Source organism: Pagrus major, chromosome 4 (genome assembly GCF_040436345.1).
Source record: "Pagrus major chromosome 4, Pma_NU_1.0".
NCBI classification, from domain to species: Eukaryota; Metazoa; Chordata; class Actinopteri; order Spariformes; family Sparidae; genus Pagrus; species Pagrus major.
Window position 1 is genome coordinate 19643329 of NC_133218.1, and position 20418 is coordinate 19663746.

The 20418-nt window shown below is 39.3% G+C and overlaps 1 protein-coding gene across 1 annotated transcript in view; it reads right to left on the bottom strand.

Moving 5' to 3' along the window:
• Positions 1-5662: 5662 nt before the first annotated feature.
• The window catches only part of rasa3 (RAS p21 protein activator 3), a 40826-nt gene continuing 26070 nt past the window's right edge, over positions 5663-20418 (bottom strand). The window contains exons 6-24 of the mRNA XM_073465231.1: positions 19443-19523; positions 19260-19332; positions 17747-17820; positions 17557-17661; positions 15568-15724; positions 15324-15472; positions 14946-15060; positions 14752-14826; positions 14528-14651; positions 12826-12932; positions 12550-12627; positions 12340-12417; positions 12069-12142; positions 9064-9170; positions 8111-8193; positions 7790-7998; positions 7596-7699; positions 7309-7492; positions 5663-6384 (exon numbers count right to left, since the gene is read on the bottom strand). Of these exons, the coding sequence (XP_073321332.1) occupies positions 6309-6384; positions 7309-7492; positions 7596-7699; positions 7790-7998; positions 8111-8193; positions 9064-9170; positions 12069-12142; positions 12340-12417; positions 12550-12627; positions 12826-12932; positions 14528-14651; positions 14752-14826; positions 14946-15060; positions 15324-15472; positions 15568-15724; positions 17557-17661; positions 17747-17820; positions 19260-19332; positions 19443-19523 (2053 nt within the window). The 3' untranslated portion in view covers positions 5663-6308. The remainder of the gene's footprint in view (positions 6385-7308; positions 7493-7595; positions 7700-7789; positions 7999-8110; positions 8194-9063; positions 9171-12068; positions 12143-12339; positions 12418-12549; positions 12628-12825; positions 12933-14527; positions 14652-14751; positions 14827-14945; positions 15061-15323; positions 15473-15567; positions 15725-17556; positions 17662-17746; positions 17821-19259; positions 19333-19442; positions 19524-20418) is intronic.

Genomic DNA, 20418 nt, shown 5'->3' on the forward strand with positions numbered 1-20418 from the left:
AAAGTCAAAGAATGTACCGTTGCCAGGGACATTCCGGCCGTTGTCTAGCAACAACGTTTCTTCTTCTCTTGACAAATGTTAACATAACACGTATTTCAAGTCGCAGCAACATTCACACTGACACGAAGTGTAACTAAATACATGTACTCAAGTTGACATATTTGAGGTACTTGTACTTTACCTAAGTGTTTCCATTTTCTTTTACTTTATATATCTACTCTACTATACAACTACTCAGAATTGGTTAGGGATATTTTAGTGTTTCACTTGTTTGTTTATTCTGTGTTTTGTGAATATTTTTGGTCCCCGGAAATAGTGCGACACATTTCATTTGACTTTTATTGCATATCCATGCACATGCATATATGCACCAATATCCCTGACTCATTTTGAGTAGTGTATTTAATTTTGGAGGACAATATTGTTGGCTACTTTTTACTCCATTACAATAATTTGATAATTTAGTAACTTTGCAGACTTCATGTTGCATCCAATTTATTTTATTGGCAAAAGAAAAAAAAGAATCCGATAAAAAGAAAAATGCTCAACACCAGATCTAATAATTGGCCAGGCTGATAATCACTCGACCCGTAGTATACAGTACATACCTTCATGTAAGTATATATGTATAATTTACTTTTACTTGTATTTTTGATACTTGGTTGGTCACCACCAACACACCTGTCAAGTGTGAATTAGATCAGATGAATGTTTCTTGAGATATACGAACCACAGAAAGACAAACAGACAGACAGACAGATATCCTTGCTTTATAGTTCGATTTAACTGTTCAACTGTGTATTGTTCTTTTTTTCTGTGCAATATCATGTTCAATTTATAGCATTTGTCTAGCATTTATTTATACTGTTTATACTGTTAACTTCCCAATACTTAAGTTCACCAGGATTGTTTCAGTTTCTCCGTACAATATCATGTGCAATATTCTACTATTGTTTGTAGCATTTATGTAGCATTTATTTATGCTGCTACAGCTGCAGCCCCCTTAAATTTCCCGTTCCTCAGTCGCAGGGCCCTGGCTGATCTGTGTCAGGTCCCTTCTGTGACTTTGCCGAGTTCGCCAGAAAATTACTTTGATACTGAAGTATACAGTACAGTTAATATCAGATACTTTAAGACTTACTCAAATACTATTCCCATGGGTGACTTTCACTTTTACCAAAGTAATATTTTCAAACAATAACTTTACTTTTACTCAAGTATGACTTTTGGGTTATACAATACTGCAATAAGCATTATACTTTCGTACTTTGAGGTATTTGTACTTTACTTGAGTATTTATACTTCTTCTGAGGCAAAAAATGTCCTATTTACTTCACTACATTTATTAACTTTAGATACTAGTAACTTTGCAGATTGCATGCTGCATTAGAGCAAAGGAAGACAGTAAGACAAGAAAATTACTCTTGATAGCTTTGGTACTTTTACTCTTCTACTCTTGTATTTGTATTGCTGACGTTCATTTTAACACAATATCTTTACGTTTACTCAAGAATGACTTTTGGGTACTTCTTACAACACTGCATACACACATATATTAAAATGTTCTGCCACTTAATACCTCTACTCTACTACATTGAAATGTAACTTAAAGTATAAAAACTTTCATCAACAAATTAATATGTTACTATATCAACAAGTTATAAGTGTGTAAATAGGCCTATATAATGATTTAAAGCTATAGAGGTCCATTTTCAGTGGGTTCAGTGCCAATAAGAGGCACAGTGAATCATCTAGTTTGTTATTAACATCAGAAATATTGTCCTTGGCACAAAAACCTGGCTTCATGTTATGGTTTGCTCAAATGGCATTGCAATTCAAAACACATATGTCACATCAGAGATGTAGACAAATAAGAACGACAGACCACACTGGAATAAAGCTTGCCTTAATTTGAAGGCATTTGACTGAAACTGTTGCAGAGCTTTTACAGCTCAACACACAAACATCTTCCTGAGTCCATCATGTGACTGATTCAAACAAAATGTCTTTACTAATTAAAACAAAATGAAGGTTTTGATGTGTGTACAGTGCAGTTTAGAAGCAGACTGATCTGCTCAAAGAATGACACACACACACACATTTGCATTAATATTGGTTTCATTTAGTTATTGAGGAAAAAAAACATCACATTTTTCACCATTCATTCAACTGTTTTATGTACACATATAACAGGCTTATTTTAATACTTTTAAAATATTTGTACAAAATACACTGCTCTCCCTTTATAATATGTGTTTATCTGCAGAGGCATTTTACTGCAAAAGGTCAACAGATGTGCGTTGTTAATTTGTGATCATTTTGATGAGGGGTTGTTAATATTATTGCATGCTGAAACACCATTATTGCATAAGTCATTCCTTTGTGGGCTTCGGGGTGGAGGAGTTGCCGTTACTGTAACTGCCATTACACTACCAACTAAGCCGATGTTTCTGGGAAGGTGTTGCTGAAAATAGATAATAAATATGATAACCAAGTTAGAGATGAGAGACAGCTGGTTTATAATTCAGTCCGAGTCACCTCGGTTATGGCAAAAGAACAAAAAAAAAAAAGAGTTTCGTAAACCTGAGGAGAGTTAGTAACTGGTGGAAACAAACACTCACCAAAGTTCAGAGGTTAAAACAATGCTGCTCTCTTGATGTTTCATCAATGTTATTACTGTGTTGCATACATAAAATGTTTGGGGAGAATATATTGGCAAAGGTTCCTTGAAATGGAACAGTGGTTCTATACAAGAGGAAAGAGGAGATACACTCAATCAGATAATTACAGGCAGTGTTTTTGTCTTTTTTAACAAGTGGGACTCTGCCTTTCCTGACCTGTAACACTTGGTTAATTCAATTGGCAATACAACCCGTCATGTCAGTCACTCATGCACACACTGACAAATGCACACTCAAAAATACATACGCACAAAACACATACACCTCAGTCATTCAGTTCGGATACACAGCCAGTTTCTGTATGACAAGACAAAGATAGAAAACAGTCAAACTGTTGAGACCCTCCTTATAGTTCTTAGATCAACATGTTCGACAAAGAAAAAGATGTCATCAGAGTAATCGTCTGTTTTTAAAACAATATAGGTTTTTGAGATATAAAAAACATATCTAAACAATGATTTTTTTTTTGCTTGTTTTTCAAAAAGAGAATTTTATAAAAGTGATGACTGGCACTGTTTGGGATCCTGTGATCACGGGAACTACCCATGAGGCTACATAACTAAGTTTTGGAAAATACAAAAATCTTGCCGCGGTTTGTCGTCACCAAGTCGCACAGAAGCGACTGTGGATGCTACCATCGCTGTGACTACAACTACACTTCACATGCACTGGTTTGGCGAGAGTGATTGCTGATGGAAATGAATGCTAATGAGATTGGTTGCCTTTGGGAAGCGTAGAACAACACAACTGGTTCACAACAATAAGTCCTGTACCTTCAACAGATTGGGGGGTTGCTGATGGGTAAGATTCACAGCAGGCAGTTTCTCAAAGGAATGCACATAAATAAACTACAAGGCGCAGCTTCGCCCAAAGTAAGACAGAGTTAACCTCACAAAAGAGAAGAACTACATTATTAGGCAGCCAACAGGGCAACACAACCAGTAACACACTATCCATTTCACAATCATAACTTGAGACAAGACAGGTTAAAATGTTAGTATATTGATTAATTAGAAGTTAAGCTAAAAACCATCCTTGTTAATGAGCTGTGCTAACACATAGTTTCTGCTTTGTGATAGTTGAAGGGATAGTTTGGCTACTTTTTTTAAATTACACACAGAGTAAAACATACAAATATTCTGATTGTGTCTGCATGCAGTTTGATTGTATGATGAATTAGCTCAACTGAGCTCAAGTACTAGACTTCGAGATCAAGTATCAGCACCTCTTAAAAGCAGCAAAACACAGTGTTTCCTATGATATAAACCTGCGACAGTTACATTATGATTAAAGCTACTTTAATAGGAATTGCTAATGATTATTCACCATAAATATGTGTGCATGTCAACCATGGTTGAGTAGCTACCCAAGAACCCGATACCTACATTTGCCAGTTAATTCGTGGTTAGTGAAAGGTGCACCATGTAAGAACTGACCACCTTTGGACTCATATGCCAAACAAATGCGGCGTAGCATATCACCAGAGTAACTGCTGACTACTGCTAAATGTAGGTGCTACTGTAGTAAGTTAGCTCAGATGGCTGTGCAGCTAGCGATCCAGACTGGTGGGAGCCCAGAGTGGTATTATGAAAAGGACGGGCTGGAGCTAGCTGGACCATATTTATTCATGGTGGGAATAAATTGCATAATGTCTCATCAAAATTAATTTCTTCAAATTTTTTGTGAGGCAACATTTCTTGGTACATGGTATGTTTAGGACATTTTAACAAAAACATGATTCATAAAGTGGTGGAGCCATGTCCAATGACACTAATGTATACTACATACACTCATTAGCCACATCATTAATTACACATTACAGTCTAAAACATTCCAAGTGTTCTGCCTTGAAGTCTAATTTTATGGTGCGCTGTACAGTTGGACTGAGTGACTTTAATTTAAAAGAATCGAGGAAACTGATTGTTGAAACTTTTTTGCTTGTACAACTTAAATTTAATAGTCTTCTTTACTTAGTAATTCTGAGGTAATCGGTTTCCTGACCTTTTTAAAGTAAAGTTGACTTTTAAAATTTACAGTGTGCCTATAATGTTCAGTTTTTTTGACACTGTCATGGAGGTGTTGATTCATTTATCTGTTTTACACAATTTGCATTGGACTGTTTCTAATGTTCTTCCCCTTTCTTATATGTAAAAACACCTCTCATCATCATGTAGTCCAGTACAACAACAAACTCAACTATGATCTTAATTAGACATCACCAAAAACTGATTTTGTAAACTTCCTAAGGTGGAATCTACAGTAGAACGACTGAATAAAATCGCAATAAATTATACAGGTGTAGCTAATAAAGTGGCCACTGACTGCACATTGTTAGCATATTATTGTTTCAGTTAAAGTCGTGGTTACAAAATGCATTTTACTGAATATTCGGTTATTGTGGGAGTCAACATGGGCCCTTAACAGAATCTGGTTATTAAGTCTGACATAATCTAATTTCTTTGCTCATATTTGGAGAACAAGATGGAGTTCAACTAATCATCCAGTGTGTTTTGTCTTACTTAAAAGAGAAGCTGCCACTTGACATCCATAAACTCAGTGATGCCAAGCAAACTGTTCAACATACATTCAAACAGCATACAAAGAAACAAAACAAGGCATCAGTTGAGTTTGTCTGACTCTGTGTAAGCAGAAAAAAAAGAAAAAACTCTTCGGAAACAAGCTATTCCCTTAACCCAGGTAGTGGTTACACAGGGGCAAGATATCCAACAACAGAACAAGGCTTCTGATGAAAACTTGATCCTCTTTATCTGTCAGCACACTGATGATAAGGATAAAAATGAGGGATAAAACTGTCCGTGGAGTGATTTTTTTTTTTTTATAGCTAACATCAAGCTGCTCTTGGCTGTGCTTGGTCCCGACAATCCCTTCTTGTGTGCCCTCGAGCTTCACAGCCTTCCTGAGGAGGTTGGGGACAAAATTAGAAAAAAAAAAAGATTAAAAAAAAAAAAGAACAGGTACATGGGAACAACACCACCCAAAGAGGGCAAAATTACAGTCTTTGCTTCCTTCCTTACGGAGTGAAATACAACGGATCAATTCAACAACCATTAAAATAACCAGATACAAATCAAACAGATAAAATAATCTTTTTGAAAATGTGCTGCGAGGCTTGTTCATCCATAGATTTGGAGGCGATTAAAGTGCGTGTTGGTCACTGTCAAAACTGTCCAGTGAAAACGTTTTTTTTTTTTTTGTTTGTTTGTCGTCTCATCACAGAAAGGAGACCCAAACAGATGCATGGTATGATTATCTCTTCATTCGTATCCCTCCTTTCCTCCTCAATTGTTCCTCTTTTTTTCTAGCAGATCTGAGGTCTGTTCTCCGAAATTTGGAGTGATGCACCTTGAGACGCCGCAAAAAATGTCCATCCACACAGCTCATTTAGTCTGGTATTGACTCTTAAAACACTTAGTCTTTAAAACTGGAGCCAGTGAGATGAAACTCCAGCTGCATTGGAAATGAGTGGCATTATCTCAACTTAATCAAGTAAAAACAAAGATTTAAAAGCCAATACTAGACACAGAGTGTTGTTAAGATGGATTTCTTTGCAGTAAAGAAAAAATATGCTGGTTCTGGGCATCTTAGAAACAGTACACAGGGCCAAGGCTAGATGGAGTAGGTGGAGCTCTCAGACTGCTGGCGGATGTAGCACTGAAAACTCTTGTCTCCAATCGGGTGCTCCCTGAGGAAACAAAGAGAGGGACGGTATTTAATTGTTGGCTGAAGGTTGCAGAGAAAGAAGCATTTTCTGTCAAGATTATTAGTTGATGAGCAGAGCATGAGCTAATGTCACTGGGCAGAGGGGAAAATCCACAGAACAGCTAAGAATAAATGTTAAAGTGATGATGTTTGAGTTATTTGAAATGTTAAAAGTGCTACATTTCATCTCTAACTGCACCACCTTCTGGCCCCAAAGGGAAGTCGCTCGGCATTGAACTAGATTTTACAGTACAGCAGTTTTTCTGAAGTTCTTAGCAGAGGTGGGAAGTAACAATGTACAATTACTTTATTACTGTACTTAAGCAGAAATAACTTTTTTCTTTTACTCCCCACATTTTAAAACAAATATCTGTACTTAGGGGAGAAAAGCTGTGTTAGTGTCTCGTATCTGCAGAGACCATGCATCCCTCTGCCTTGATTTTCTTATTTTCTCAGTTTGTTGCTGCTCGGGACGCTTTACCAACACAAAATGTCGCTATTTGACGTCCTGGGAATGAGACTCAACAATCGACTATCTTTCTGGTGCGTTTAGGAACAGCTTGGACAAATTGTACTGATTCTATCATTAAGTTTAACAGTCTTTGAATTATATAAATATGACGTGAGGTTCAGTTAACTTTGCACAGAAATGGCTGGTAGAAATGTCTTCAGAGGGATCATTTTTACTTTTATACTTTGAGTACATTTCAGAGTCTGTACTTTCTTACTTTTACTTGAGTAAAGAAGTTGAATCAGTACTTCTACTTTTACCAAAATCTGTTTTTACACAAGCAGCTGTACTTATACTCAGCCTCCATTGCATTATATAAACACTACATACAATAACTGGAGTTTAAAACAAGACATAATCTGAGCTACATGCACAAATAAACAACAAACCACATACTGGCTGCCTATCTTTGTCTTCTTGAACTTGTCACGCTTGTACTTGGTGTGCTGCTGCTCCAAGGTCTGCACGGCTGAGACAATCAGCTTCAGGGTTTTGTAGGTCTCCTGGGGGTCATCGATGACAAAGCTGGAGTACTCCTCCTGTTCGGGCCCGTCATACACAGACTTACTGCCACAGGCCTCTGCAGAGGAAGACACAGGACAACAGGGGACAAGACAGTAAACACAGGGAGAATCTGCAATTATACACATGTACGCTCACAAAAACTCTTGCCAGTGTCTGACCTTGCATCTTGATCAGTTTGGTCATGTATGTGCTGAACAGGGAGTAAATCCTCTCAGTCTCTCTGTCTCCATCTACGTCCAGCTGGATGTTTGCAGGGAGACCGCTGAAAACAGAAGCAAGCAGGAGGAGAATGAGTGAGTGGAAGCAAAGGACAGGAACCTGATTCTGGACACATTCAGTCGACTTGACGTACCCGGTGCATGGCGTACACCCAGTGGCTGTGTCGGCTGAGACTTTGCAGCAGAGCCAGTGGCCGTTGAGGTAGGCTGAAGGATGGTAGGTGCTTAAGCGTTTGCGGTTGCACTGGCTGACTTTGGTCAAGATGTCGATCCAGTCGCGGGCCTCGACACAGTTGTTGGCCTGGATGTAGAGTGCGCGCTCTGGTTGAATGACCTGGAACATCTGACCGTGGAAAAAGGGACAGGAAGTGAGGGAAGAATTAAAATATTTTGATTTGAGCAGGATGCTAAAAAGCTCCAAAGAGTTCACAGAGGCTGCTGTGTGGGGTCCTTACATTTTTCATCTTGAAAGACTCCTCCTCGAGCCTCTCTACAGCCAGGATGTTCTCTATGGGAATGCTGCACAGAGCTCCCTCACCTGGTGGTAAAAGGAAGCACATCAGACATGAGAAATCACAAAAAATCAAAGATGGAGGAGTGTATGAAATGCCAATTACATTTATTAACTTGAGTTAATGAAAAAGTGCCCCGTGTTAGTCTGCCGTTAGAGTCAGTACAGTCTATAGCTGTATCCCAATTCCATACTAATTATACACAGCAGATGTTTCAAAGTCACACATCCTCTGATTCTCGTTACTTGCTAGCTTATGGCTAATGTACAGTAAAGTGATCTGGCTATTTGGGGTGAATAAACACTCTGCAGGTAAAATGCGTGCACAAATGATCATGCAGTCAAACTAGCTGGTGGTGAACACACATCTATCTGACGTGACTCAGGCAGAAATGTTCAAGGACAAGGTTACATCTTTATCTTATTCAGGAAATGTTTAGTCGCAGTCGCGGCCTTCTTCCTCACTCACTGAATCTCTCCAGGAAGTTATAGTGACAGGCGACCAAATGAAACGCACCGGGAACACAAAGGTCTAGTCGTTTTAGACATTTTAATGCAGAAATCTTACATATCATATCTTTAAGCTTTAACATCTGTGAACACTTCCTCTCGCATTGCATTGCGGGACATCACTGTCCATCTGGGATTAAGAAGCAGCTTGTGTGTATGTTTTGGCCTGAACTTGTTTGTATGCAGCACAAATGCATTTCCTGCTCAGTAACTTAATCTCCACCACATGTGTTGGACGCACATCGTGTTCAGACTGAATGTGCACTCAGCAGATTCTCTCCCTCCTTCTCACCCTCCTGCTGATCGTCACAGCAGCACACACAATGACATAAACAGATGAGGAAACAACGCAGCTGTAAGGAGATCCCGAGAAACCTTCGAGCTCACCTTTGGTTTTGTGGTAGGTGAACTCGTGGTTGGTGAGGCGAAACCATCTCTTCTTGAAGTTCTTCATTCCAAAGCGGTTTCTCCCTTGTGCTCTCTTTATCATGAATCTGAGGATGAATATAATATTCACAGATGAGCTTCATGTTTCACAGAGAATGTGAATGTCTATAGTGCTAAAATAATTAAATTATATAATAATTAAATTAATTACTTTATTCTGGTTAAATGAATCCTGTGCAGTCAATAGTCTACATTATCATTCCATTGACATGCTTGCCTTGTATTTATCGCTGCTGTACATGTAAAAACTTCAGTACAGCACTCATAGATTGAGCAGTCTATGAGTCCAAAAGGAGATGGGTCAGCGGATCAAAGGTACCAGTGTTTTTGCATATTTTACTATATAAATCTATAAATTGTGTACAAGTCATTACTGACCTTTTGCCAAATCATAGCACAAGATTTTAGACTGACTTACTCTCAGCCACTGGTTTCAATTTCTTTACCGGAAACTTGAGATAGCTAATCCATGTTATTCATGTCATGTGATAATGCTGTTTTAAAGTCCCTGAACCTCAGAGCCTGAGCTGCTGAACTGCAAGAAATTAAAGCTAAAAAAAGACAATTAAAGGGTAACTCCACCAACTTTACACACTAAAGTGTGCTTACATGGAGTACTACCGCATATGTGGGAAAAAAAAGTAGTATAAATCCTTTTGGGGCTCCAGAGGAAGCTGCATGTAATCTGATAAATTGCTCTGATAAATTGTCACTCAGTGGCTAAGTTGCATTGTGGGTAATGTAGGCACTAGATTTAGCAAAAAAAGACAAAGACCAATTAATTGATGAATTAAGAAATAACAATCAGCAGGTGAATTAACAATGGAAACTGTGAGATGCAGCCCCACAAGAAACAAACATTAAACTTCCATAAGCTTACTGATTTTCTGACAACATCCAAAAGCAGCTCCGCTCCGCATTAAGCATGCATTAAGTCCACTATGATGGATTAGCTACCTCGAGGACTTTTCCAATCTCTTAATTTATTTTCAAACTGTAATAAAACAAATGGAACCAGCGGGTGCCTGTATGTGGAAATCAATCTAAAATTTGATGATATGCTTTGGAAGATGTTTGACAGCATTATTAACATGCTAAAACATGTAAAAACACTGGTATGGTCCTTTAAGGGAGAGTTAACACCAGGATGTCTTTGTTTTAGAGTTTGAGGACCACAGGATACATGGAATATGAAGCACCGGGGTTATAAACACCAGAATTACTGCTCTCCTAAAGGGTACAAGACTTTTTCACACTACTGAGCCAAAAACGTGCTGGTTTCACATCTGCCTGTGCTGGAAGCTCTCCTGCGTGGGTAGTGATATGGTCCCAGTCTTGAGGAGGGATATAGAGGGTCAGAATGCGGGCAGTTATGAGATCCCAGAAATGTTTGTACAGTAACCAACCCCTGCTGTCACTGTCACACCAAGCATGTCTGGCACGGCGAGGGCTACCAGCACTATCGTAACGGCACCTACGTAAGCAGGCTTAAAGGTTAACACTTTACTTTATACCACTACAGTGCCCTGTAGGCAGCAGCCAGTTTGATAGGTTGCTTATATATCAGCCAAATATAAAGTAAAGTGCAGCAGCATCTACAGTAGCGCATGATGTTGGCAGGAGAGAAAATGGCCGGCTTGGTTTTGGGGGGGGGGTTTACAGTGCACACACAGGGGGTCACAAGGGCAAAGCCTTTACATAGAGAAGCTCTTACCTGCCCTTTGTGCCTTTTGACCCCTTCCCATCAACCCTCTTTATAGTGAGTTTTACACTCCTATGCCCGGTAGCAGAAACAAAAGAGGGTGGGGATGTTGATGAGTGAGGCGCTGGCACAGCTACTATCAACTCTTCTGCCCTTTACAACCTCATTAGAAGTATCATCAACACAACAGCCCATGTGTTATTAGAACGTGCTCAGTTTACAGTCTGCGACGGATCTTTACTGTTCACTTTGGAAATGACCATGAGGGGTCAAAGAGGTAATGGTAAGTTCCAGTTTCAGTTTAGTGACAACTTAAAGGAGTACTTTATGTATAGAGAGGCAAAGTCACCCTCCATGGGACCTTATTTCGAAAAAAATTAGCACAATAGTCAGTGGTATACTTCAATAGTTTTATGACAAATTGCGACTTTCTCAAGTTGAAAATCTATCTTTTAAAATCACAAACTTCAACTGTAATATTCATGAAACGGGATTAAACAATTTTTTGTCTCTCGCTCTTCACTACAGTGACTTCACCTTTCTATTTGGGAAGGGTGCTCAAATCGCTTCCTGGCTGAGAGTTGGAGGAGAAAATTAATACTGTGTTGTCTGTATGATAAATGTAAAGCTAGCAGCCGGTTAACTTAGCTTAGCATAGAGACCGGAAACAGCAAGCAAAATCTGACAGAAACAAAATCTGGCTACCTCTCAAGCTCGCTCATTAACATGTTATATCTCATTTGTTTAATTCGTACAGAAACTGAAGTGTAAAAGCTAAAATTCACTGTTTTATAGAGGTTTTAACGTAGAATTACCATTTTCACATATCAGGGTCTGAATATAGGAAACAAACAATAAATAACATATTTATTAGTGAGCTTGAGAGGTGCTGGAAATCAGATTATGTTCCCCTTTGCCAAAACTGTTTTCCAACCTTGCCTGACACTAGAAACAAGGTCCAAGACAACCTTAATAAGGAAGTAAAACGACAACATTGAAGTTGCATAATTAGCAGTGAAAAGGTGACTGAGGTTATGGTAACAGCCTCAGTACAGAAGACACGTTTACTATGATTTTAAAAGCTAAAAATACCATTTAATAAATTCCCCTATTTAAGCTTAATACACATTTGTGCAACTTCATAGCGGTGGTAGTGAAAGGGCTGTTTATAGGCATTTGCTTTGCTTTGATTTGGGGCGTTTCCTTCCTTGAATATCAGTTCAACAATAATTTTCCTCCTTACCCCTCCTTGAGCATGATCGGTGTTTCAATACTCTTCTGATCCCATTTCCCAGAGGTGGAGATCAGGTCCAGGAACTGTGGAGGGAAGCACGAGTTGTCATATATCAACATTCTTTGAAAATGTCTCCACTATTAATCAAAAACACATTTCTTTACTCATTCATCTGAGTTGATCTGCATCTGATTTACAAGACAAAAAGAATATTTGATCACGTGTCAACAAACTGGCCGAGATATGTTGTGTGTTATAAGGAAAAACAGGGGACACTCACATTCTTCACAGCGTCCGCATATTTCTGCTCATTGAAGTAGTCATAAAATGCAGCCATGTAAGACTCTTTGAAATTGGCCTTGACAGGAATAAAAGAATGGAAAACAGAGAGAGAAAGTTCAGCAAGTTGTGACTGAATTCCACTTTTTAGACTCAAATACAAATGAAGTCTAGTTTAGTCACAGGAATGAAAATAGAAAAATACACTCACAGATTTAGACTTGGCGAGACTTCCCAGAGTCTGGATCGTCTTGGAAATGAGGGTGAGGGTTCGAGAGGTGGCTGGATCCTAACGAGACAAACAGACATGGAATTAAATGAAGCCAATTATTAGAAATCAGCCATCCCACAAGATGAAAAAAATGAAATGTGAACATAAAAATATTCAAGAAAAGTATTCAAACTCTAAGGAACACTGAGGAGAATCAAGTTATATAATCAAAACATTTTTACTTGTTGGTGTGGTTGTTTTAAAAGTCAGACTCACTGGATGGTGCGGCCGTAGATGGAACAAGTTGGGCGAGAGGATGGCTGGAGCGAAGAAACGCAGAAAAATGAAACTGCTCACCGCTGTGTATCGGACATCTTGGTCCACTAGAGAGCAAAAAAACAAATAAACAGCGATTTATCACACAAACTAAACTTGCTTAAAAAACACCTAAGACAATACACATACAGTCAGTCTGGAAGAAGAAAGGGCGATTTGTTAAGCGTGCTCTGAATAATGCGAGATACTTTCTTTACTAAGACAAAAGTGAGGTATTGATTTTGTTTATATGGATTAGGGCTGTCACGATATCAGATTTTCACTATGCGGTTATCCTGGCCTCAAGAATTCACAGTAACGGTATTCCAGTGATTATGCTTAATGAATTTTTCAGTTCTATGGCGGGTGGCGTCCGGCGCTACCGCCATCTACTATAAAGAAGCGATAATTGAAAGAAACAGAATTTTTTTAAGGGGTGCTGGATTATTAACACAATATAATCATATGTGATTTATTAACACAGTATCAATATTTAATTTTTAAAATATAATGATTATATTATTAATATTATATTTTTTATATCGCGACACCTAATATGGATGATGCAAAGACTGAATTAGTCAGGTACTTGAAGAGAACCTGGGAAGTCCATTTAAATTTTTTCCCTTATAAATATTTCATTTGAAAGCATATAGATCAGTGATGGACAATATATATCAGACCGATATTGGAAATTTTATATCATCGGCTAATCACAGGGCTCCTTCATCTTTTCCATAGTCAAATTCAAGCACTTTTCAAGCATTTTCAAGGGGCACTTTATTCAAAATCCAAGCACTTTTCAATCCTTGAAAATACCACACCTAAATTTGAGCATTTTCAAGGATTTCCAGCACCTGTATGAATCCTGCAATTACCAGTATTGGTGAAATTATAGCTCATATATTGAGCCAATAACAAGAAGCCAAATTGCTTTGATTCTCTGATCCGGTAGGTGGTGGTATGCACCTTTTAAAGTTGGTTTGTGATCCACCAGTATCTACTAAAGAAGAAGGAAAAGGAGAAGAAGACCAAGCGCAGCATGCTGTTGACACGCTCATGACATCAAAATGCTGCACCAGCCACACGTAGACTAAAAAGACAAACATGTCATTGTCGGTGTGGGCAGACATCTTAGTCTTTATTTTCCTCAAGTGTGCAGAAACGAAAGGTTATGAACTTATTTTTAAAAGAAAAAGAAAGAAATGATCAATGCCATCAGAAGCAGGTTATCAGTATTGGCTGAAAATAATCTGTACCGTCCATCCCGTGTACGTATACTGAAGAAAATAAACATTTTGTAAACTCATGTTGGCTGGCCCAGATGTTTGGTTGGCATGGCACAGATATAAAAACAAATATTTCTATCATGTTTAGCAGCTTGTTCCTCCTGTGACTGCAGTGCCCTGTGGCTGCCAACAGGGGGCAGCAGAGTATATGACACTAGGAGAACATGCTGTAGTCAGCATGCCACAAATAACCATAATAAGTGTGTAGGAGGCTTAATTGTTTTCAGGTTTGACACAAATAGCAGAGCGCAGAGTGTGTCCTTGGAAATCATGCACATCCTGTTCTTTATTATCCACTTCCCGTTCCTTATTCACAGCCTGCTTTCTTTTCTTCCTCTCTCTCTCTCTTGTAAGTCATTCAGGAGGTAAGTTACCTTCGAAGCGGGTGGCAGCGGACTCTCTCAAAGAGAAGAAGATATCGCACATGACGGTGGGACAGCGGACGCCAGAGGTGGTGATAACGCTGAAGATGCGGTCGACATAATGGCGAAGGTTTTCCTGAAGAGGAGAGGAGGCAGGACAGATATGTCAGATAACACAGTGACCACACACACACACACACTCACTCAAAAACTAACCCACACACTGATCTTCTTACCCTGTTTGTCTCCAGGTTCTCTGACTCTTTAAGCTTGACCGGGTCGATTTCACAGGGTTTGTGTTCTGCGCAGATCTGTGAAGATTGAATAAGACGTGACATGATTTGAATCAAGAAATGAAAACAGTCTGACTTTTAGCAAACAAAGCGAAAAATACCAGGGAGAAAAACCTGAAACTATCGCAGCGTCATACCTCGTCTATGATGGGTTTGAGTGTGACTTGCAGATAGTGCATTCCTGCCAGCTTCATGGTCTCATCGATGCACTTGGAGGTCAACGAGTTTCCCCGGAAAATGGTGTTAGGATCCCTACACGGAGAGAGAGAGGGTGTGTTTGTTTTTTGAATACAAATCAACACTGCAGCTTAATAAACAACATGATTTTATGAGTCATTTAATGAATTAAATTAATGTGGCCACCTATAATTTACACACAAAATGCTAAGCTTGTTGATATCCGAATATGACCTCATTCCTTAAGTCATTTTAATTAATAATCTAAATGTGGTGATTCAAGCGTATATGGAGTGAAATTCGTGGATTGTGAACTGACAATTTGACAAGACACTCACTGCGTGCGGTTGACTTCAGCGTGAGCGATGGCGCTGATAAAAGGCACAATCTTGCCATAGTGAAGAAACAGACGTACGAGGGGAATGGCAGCTTCTTGTTTCTCTCGACACACCTCCCCCAGAATATGAGCTGTGGACGCCGACACGGGCTGAAGACGCAAGAGTAAACCTAGAGTTAGTGACAGAACAAGATGCTGCAGGACACCAAAATACACCTGAGCAGAGCAGGTTTATGGACACGTACCCCAACATTAGCAGACTGCAGCAGTAGATCTCTGAGGGGAGTGTAGTGTTCGGAGGGGAAGACGTGGTCCTCAGTGTAAACGATGTTCAGACGCAGAGAGCCGAGCTCTTCTACCTTCACTGACTTCCCTCCGTTTTCCCTTGGCTGGAGAAAGTACCTGAAGAAGAAAAAGTACAAAATATATTAGATTAGACCAATCAGATCTGACCACTGATTGGATTTTGATGGTCTTACAGCCTGCAGCTTTATATTTTAGGTTCACTCTCACTGCTCTCATCGACCTCATTCCCAGCATCTGTTTTCAGTGAGTTTCAGCTGAGAACAGAGGTATTTACTTGGGGCGACCACAAACACGACTCCAAATGAATGCTAATGTTGTTCTGTATCTACTTGATGTGTAAACCAGGGTATCTGTAGGTCTTGAAAAGTCTTAAAAAGCAACAAATTCAGTTCAAAAAGATGTTTTTGTATGTATTTCTTTAAGATTTATGTCGTCATTGTCAACGTGCAAAACACGAAACAGTGAAGCATCTCTCTAGAGAGAAAATATAATAAAACAGTCACTGAAGGAATAAACATCGATACCATGCTTTTAAAAGATTGTCAACTCTTCAATAATAAATCAATATAACATTTATTGGGAATATTTTAGGAGGAAACTTTTAACATCTATAAACAATAAATGTGACAGTAGATTGTGCTGAAGGAGGCTGCTCAATCCTTCTTTGTGGCGTTTCAGACTGTACAATCAGACCTGTAACAAACACTGTCACTAGTGCTGGCCACAGTAGCTAAGGAACTTAAAAGAAAAAGGAAGAAGGAAGGGTTATTACGTCACCCAGTCCTTCTTTGGGGCTAGACTGTGGTGACCGCTGTATTGAAGTCATTGGGATAAACGCGCTAAAATCCCAAATAACTACTTTGTATGGTTACTGATGAAGAAGCGCCTCAGAGAGTATGCCAACAACTGATAGTAGATCAACAGCAAAACTCAGTGACGTAATGATTCCTAGTAGCTAGGAAGCTCATCAGCTCATTACACAGTTCATTTTAAAAGTTGACTTAACTTAAAAAAAAATCAGGGAACCCATTACCTCAGAATTAGAAAGTAAAGTAGACTACTACATTTCAGTTGTACGGGCTAAAACGTTTTAACAAGTTAAAATTATAAGCCTGCTTTACTTGGTAATATTGAGGTAATCGGTTTCCTCGATTTTTTTTAATTAAGATCACTTTGTCAGATTTTACAGCGTCAATTTGAGCAAAAACTTGAATTAATTTCTTATTTTTTTAATTGTATCACTGGGAATTACTGTTATATGCAGCAGGGAAGTACTGAAAAAATGTGAGAGAAATGTCGATACAAATTCCTCGTACTCAATTAATAATTGCCTTTTTCACCTGTATGACTGTGAAAAGGGTCTTTAATTTCAATTTATGCAACACATTTAGCATATCAACTCAGAGTTGTGTTTACAAATTTGTCTCCGAGCCACCATTTTGGCTAAGAAATCAATTAATGAAGGTATATTTGTGTTGTGTTACTGATGTTTTCTCATTCAACGTAGGGAATAATTAGTATACTCTGAATTGGACTGCACTTAATGTTCGTTCTTGTTCAGCTGTCCATAGCAGTGCACCCGCCATTCATGGAGGCAAAGTGTTGAGTTTTCCAAAAGCAACATGTAGTGCAAAGAAAAATACAAAAACAGGCTCTGTGGGGTCAGGGATGCCAGAAAAGAGCGTTCGTGCTCAGTGAAATCTACCCTACAACTTTAAATGAGCTCTGTTGTCAGTGTTGATACTTGTTGCCATGGTTACACATACTCTGAATGTCAACGATAATGAATTCAAACCCACCCAGCCCCAGCAGGGGGAAAAAAACATAAAACGGACTCTAATGATTGACGGGTCAGGAGTCGAGTGTGAAAGGACACGATGTGACGTGAGTGAAAGGACATGATGTGTCGTGAGTGATGTTCCTCTCACCATGCATCGTGGACCCCAGCTTGACCCAACACCCGGAGAGGGACACGCACACCTCCCAGAAACTCGTCCCCAAACTTCAGGTTGCTGGCGTTCCACAGATCCACCCTGAGCACAAAACACAGGGTTCAAACACGGGAGACGCTTCAAACGACACCATGATCAGGGCTGAGACTGACAGCTACCGACTCACCTCAGTGCCAGCTTGTCGACATCCTCTTCTTCAACATCAAACTGCCGCTTTGTGTAGCTTAATGGCCGTGTCACCTGGACATGGAAAAAGAGCCATAATTAAGCACACATTAAGAGGTCAGTATTTCCTTCTGGAAGGCTGCGAGGTCAGCCATATGCTGAAAAACATGCTGAAGGGGGCAGAAACAGAACATTAAGACTGCTGTTTCAACATTCACAGAATAAACAATCAAGAAAATCATCAGCAGATTAATGAATACAAAAATACTGAGAGATCAGATGCTACGCTAATACATTACACTGCATGTTATACCCTTTTCTGGTGTGGAAAACCAATTTCTTTGCACATTTTAGTCAGAATTATTAGTTGTTTTGCTTTTAACTAGGCCAAAATGAGCTTCGACCCAAATCCAACTTGATCCACAACCAGATCAGAGCAGAAAGACAGTAAAAAAGGACAATCACATGACACAAACATGATAGATAGGCTTGTTTGCGTGTGGATGTGGACCTCTGTGTGTGGCTCGGAGGGGGGCTGCAGGCAGAAAACACCACAGGGTATGCAGGGTCCTGCTCATGTGGTGGTGGGGAACAAATGAGACAGTCTTGTCAGATTGAAATCAATGGGCAAGATTGTTTGGTGGTTTGTCTGAATCAATCATACTCTTGTCCTGCTGTTTTCTAGTGCTGCAGCGGGAAGGCCACAGGGAGGGGCGACACAAAAATGTCAGAGCAGTGCTGCTGCTGGTGATCGAGGGTTAACGGGGGCAGTGTAAAAGAGAGTTTGAGTGTGAATGAAAAATAACTCTAAATATAAACTCATGAATATAAATGAATGCAGACTGTTTCAGTTGTTTCAGAGATATTCAGGAAAGAAAAATACTGCAAATATTTATGTTGATGAAGGTTCTCAGTCATCCAGGTCATGGTACTTCTAGGTGCTGTATCGTAGGCTACTGGACGTGTTTCAGTTTCTTGAAGATGTTTCACCTCTCACCCAAGAGGCCTCTTTAGCTCTAACTAACTGGAGGGGAGTTGCTGGCTTTTAAACTCTGTGTGGGAGTGTCCTTACAGAGTCGTTAAGGACACGTGTGAGCGCTGAGTTTCAGAGTCGTTAGGGCCACTTGTGGGTCATTGACCCAACTGGCCTTCATGTGGGTTGCTAGGGTTGCAAATATTTATACGTTTCCAGTTGCTTTTGCTCATTTTCCTGAAATCTAAACAGTTACAGTAGTAATGGTATGTGGAGGATTTGGGATTTTGTTTTGAGAGCAAATCCCTGCAGCCAGGTACCAAAATTAGAAGTGCATAGATTATTTTAACCACGTATAAACGCCCATGGTTTTGTAAAGAAGATATCAACGATTACATATGGTTGCTTTGTTCAATTGTCCACATACTTTTGACCCTGTAGTGTATTCAAGAGCCATCACTATCTCTCTGGCTTTGGCTGATACCCAACATGTGAACATATCTTTACTTTGGCAAACAAGGTAATGATAAATCACACATACCTCAAAATAGAAAACCTCCTCAAACTGTGGATTGTTGGTTTTCCGCTTCACCTTGGTCTTCTTGGCTTCCGACCTGAGAGAAGCAGAAGCCACATTTGAATCCAAAGTTAATAAATAAACAGCGATAAGCAAAGCAGTGTGTGTTATTGTTGAAATCATGTCATAATGTGTGAGAGGTCTGACCTTGAAGGTCCTAGTAAGGAGACAGCAGCGTAGGGATCACATTGGCCGTTGACGATTGGGAGACCTTGGCACTCCAGCACTCTGGAAACACACACAAACCATGAATTGATAAGCATACTGCGGTAATAGAGTTAACTCGCATGAACCTACAATTAGCATAATTAGATTGATGCAAATATGAATGCACCATCAGCACTGTATGATCTCATTCAATGTCATTTATAAAAACTGGAATGGTGCAAAGACATTTTAAAGAAAGAAGCATTTTGTTATTGACCAAAACATCATATTCAGTCGACCGTCCCCTTCTCACCGACATAAAACATCTGGTCCATTCATACTGTGGCTCACTCCCACGCTGGGAGTCCTTGCTAGTAAATGTTGGACCACGTTAAGAGCTCTCAGAGAGTTTTCTCAGCATGTGAAAATGGCCCCTAGTGTCAGTGTGAGGTGTGTCTGTATGTATGAAGGGTAGAAAACGGCAGAGATGAAAAGAGATAGAGGGAAGTAATTCCATTTGAGCTGCTGGCGCAGGGTTGTGCCAATTTTAAATCCTGTGTGATCCAGCAACTACACACACAGCAAAAAGACCACTCGAGAGAAACCAGAGAAAATAAAGTAAAAAGCAGAAGAGAATATCTTGAGGAAAATGTACAGACTTCTGACTGTATGCTAGAGAGATCAGGATATAAGGGAGCTATAGAAAGCAAAGCTCACTTAGGATTTAATCGTCAAATGTGGGTCCAGAGTAGGATTCAAGTTTCTCACATCACCAAAGAAAGACAAGCTTTTGTCTTTCTAGTTCTGCAGATATTCCTTTGTACAAACCCAATTGTATACATTCATGCATGTGAAGATCTATACAGTCATATAGAAAAAAATATTAGAAAAAAATATGGAAAAGGAAAGGAAAGGTTTTTATTTTAATTGAAAGACCATTTTATAACCATATTTTTCCTTCAGTGTTTTATATCAG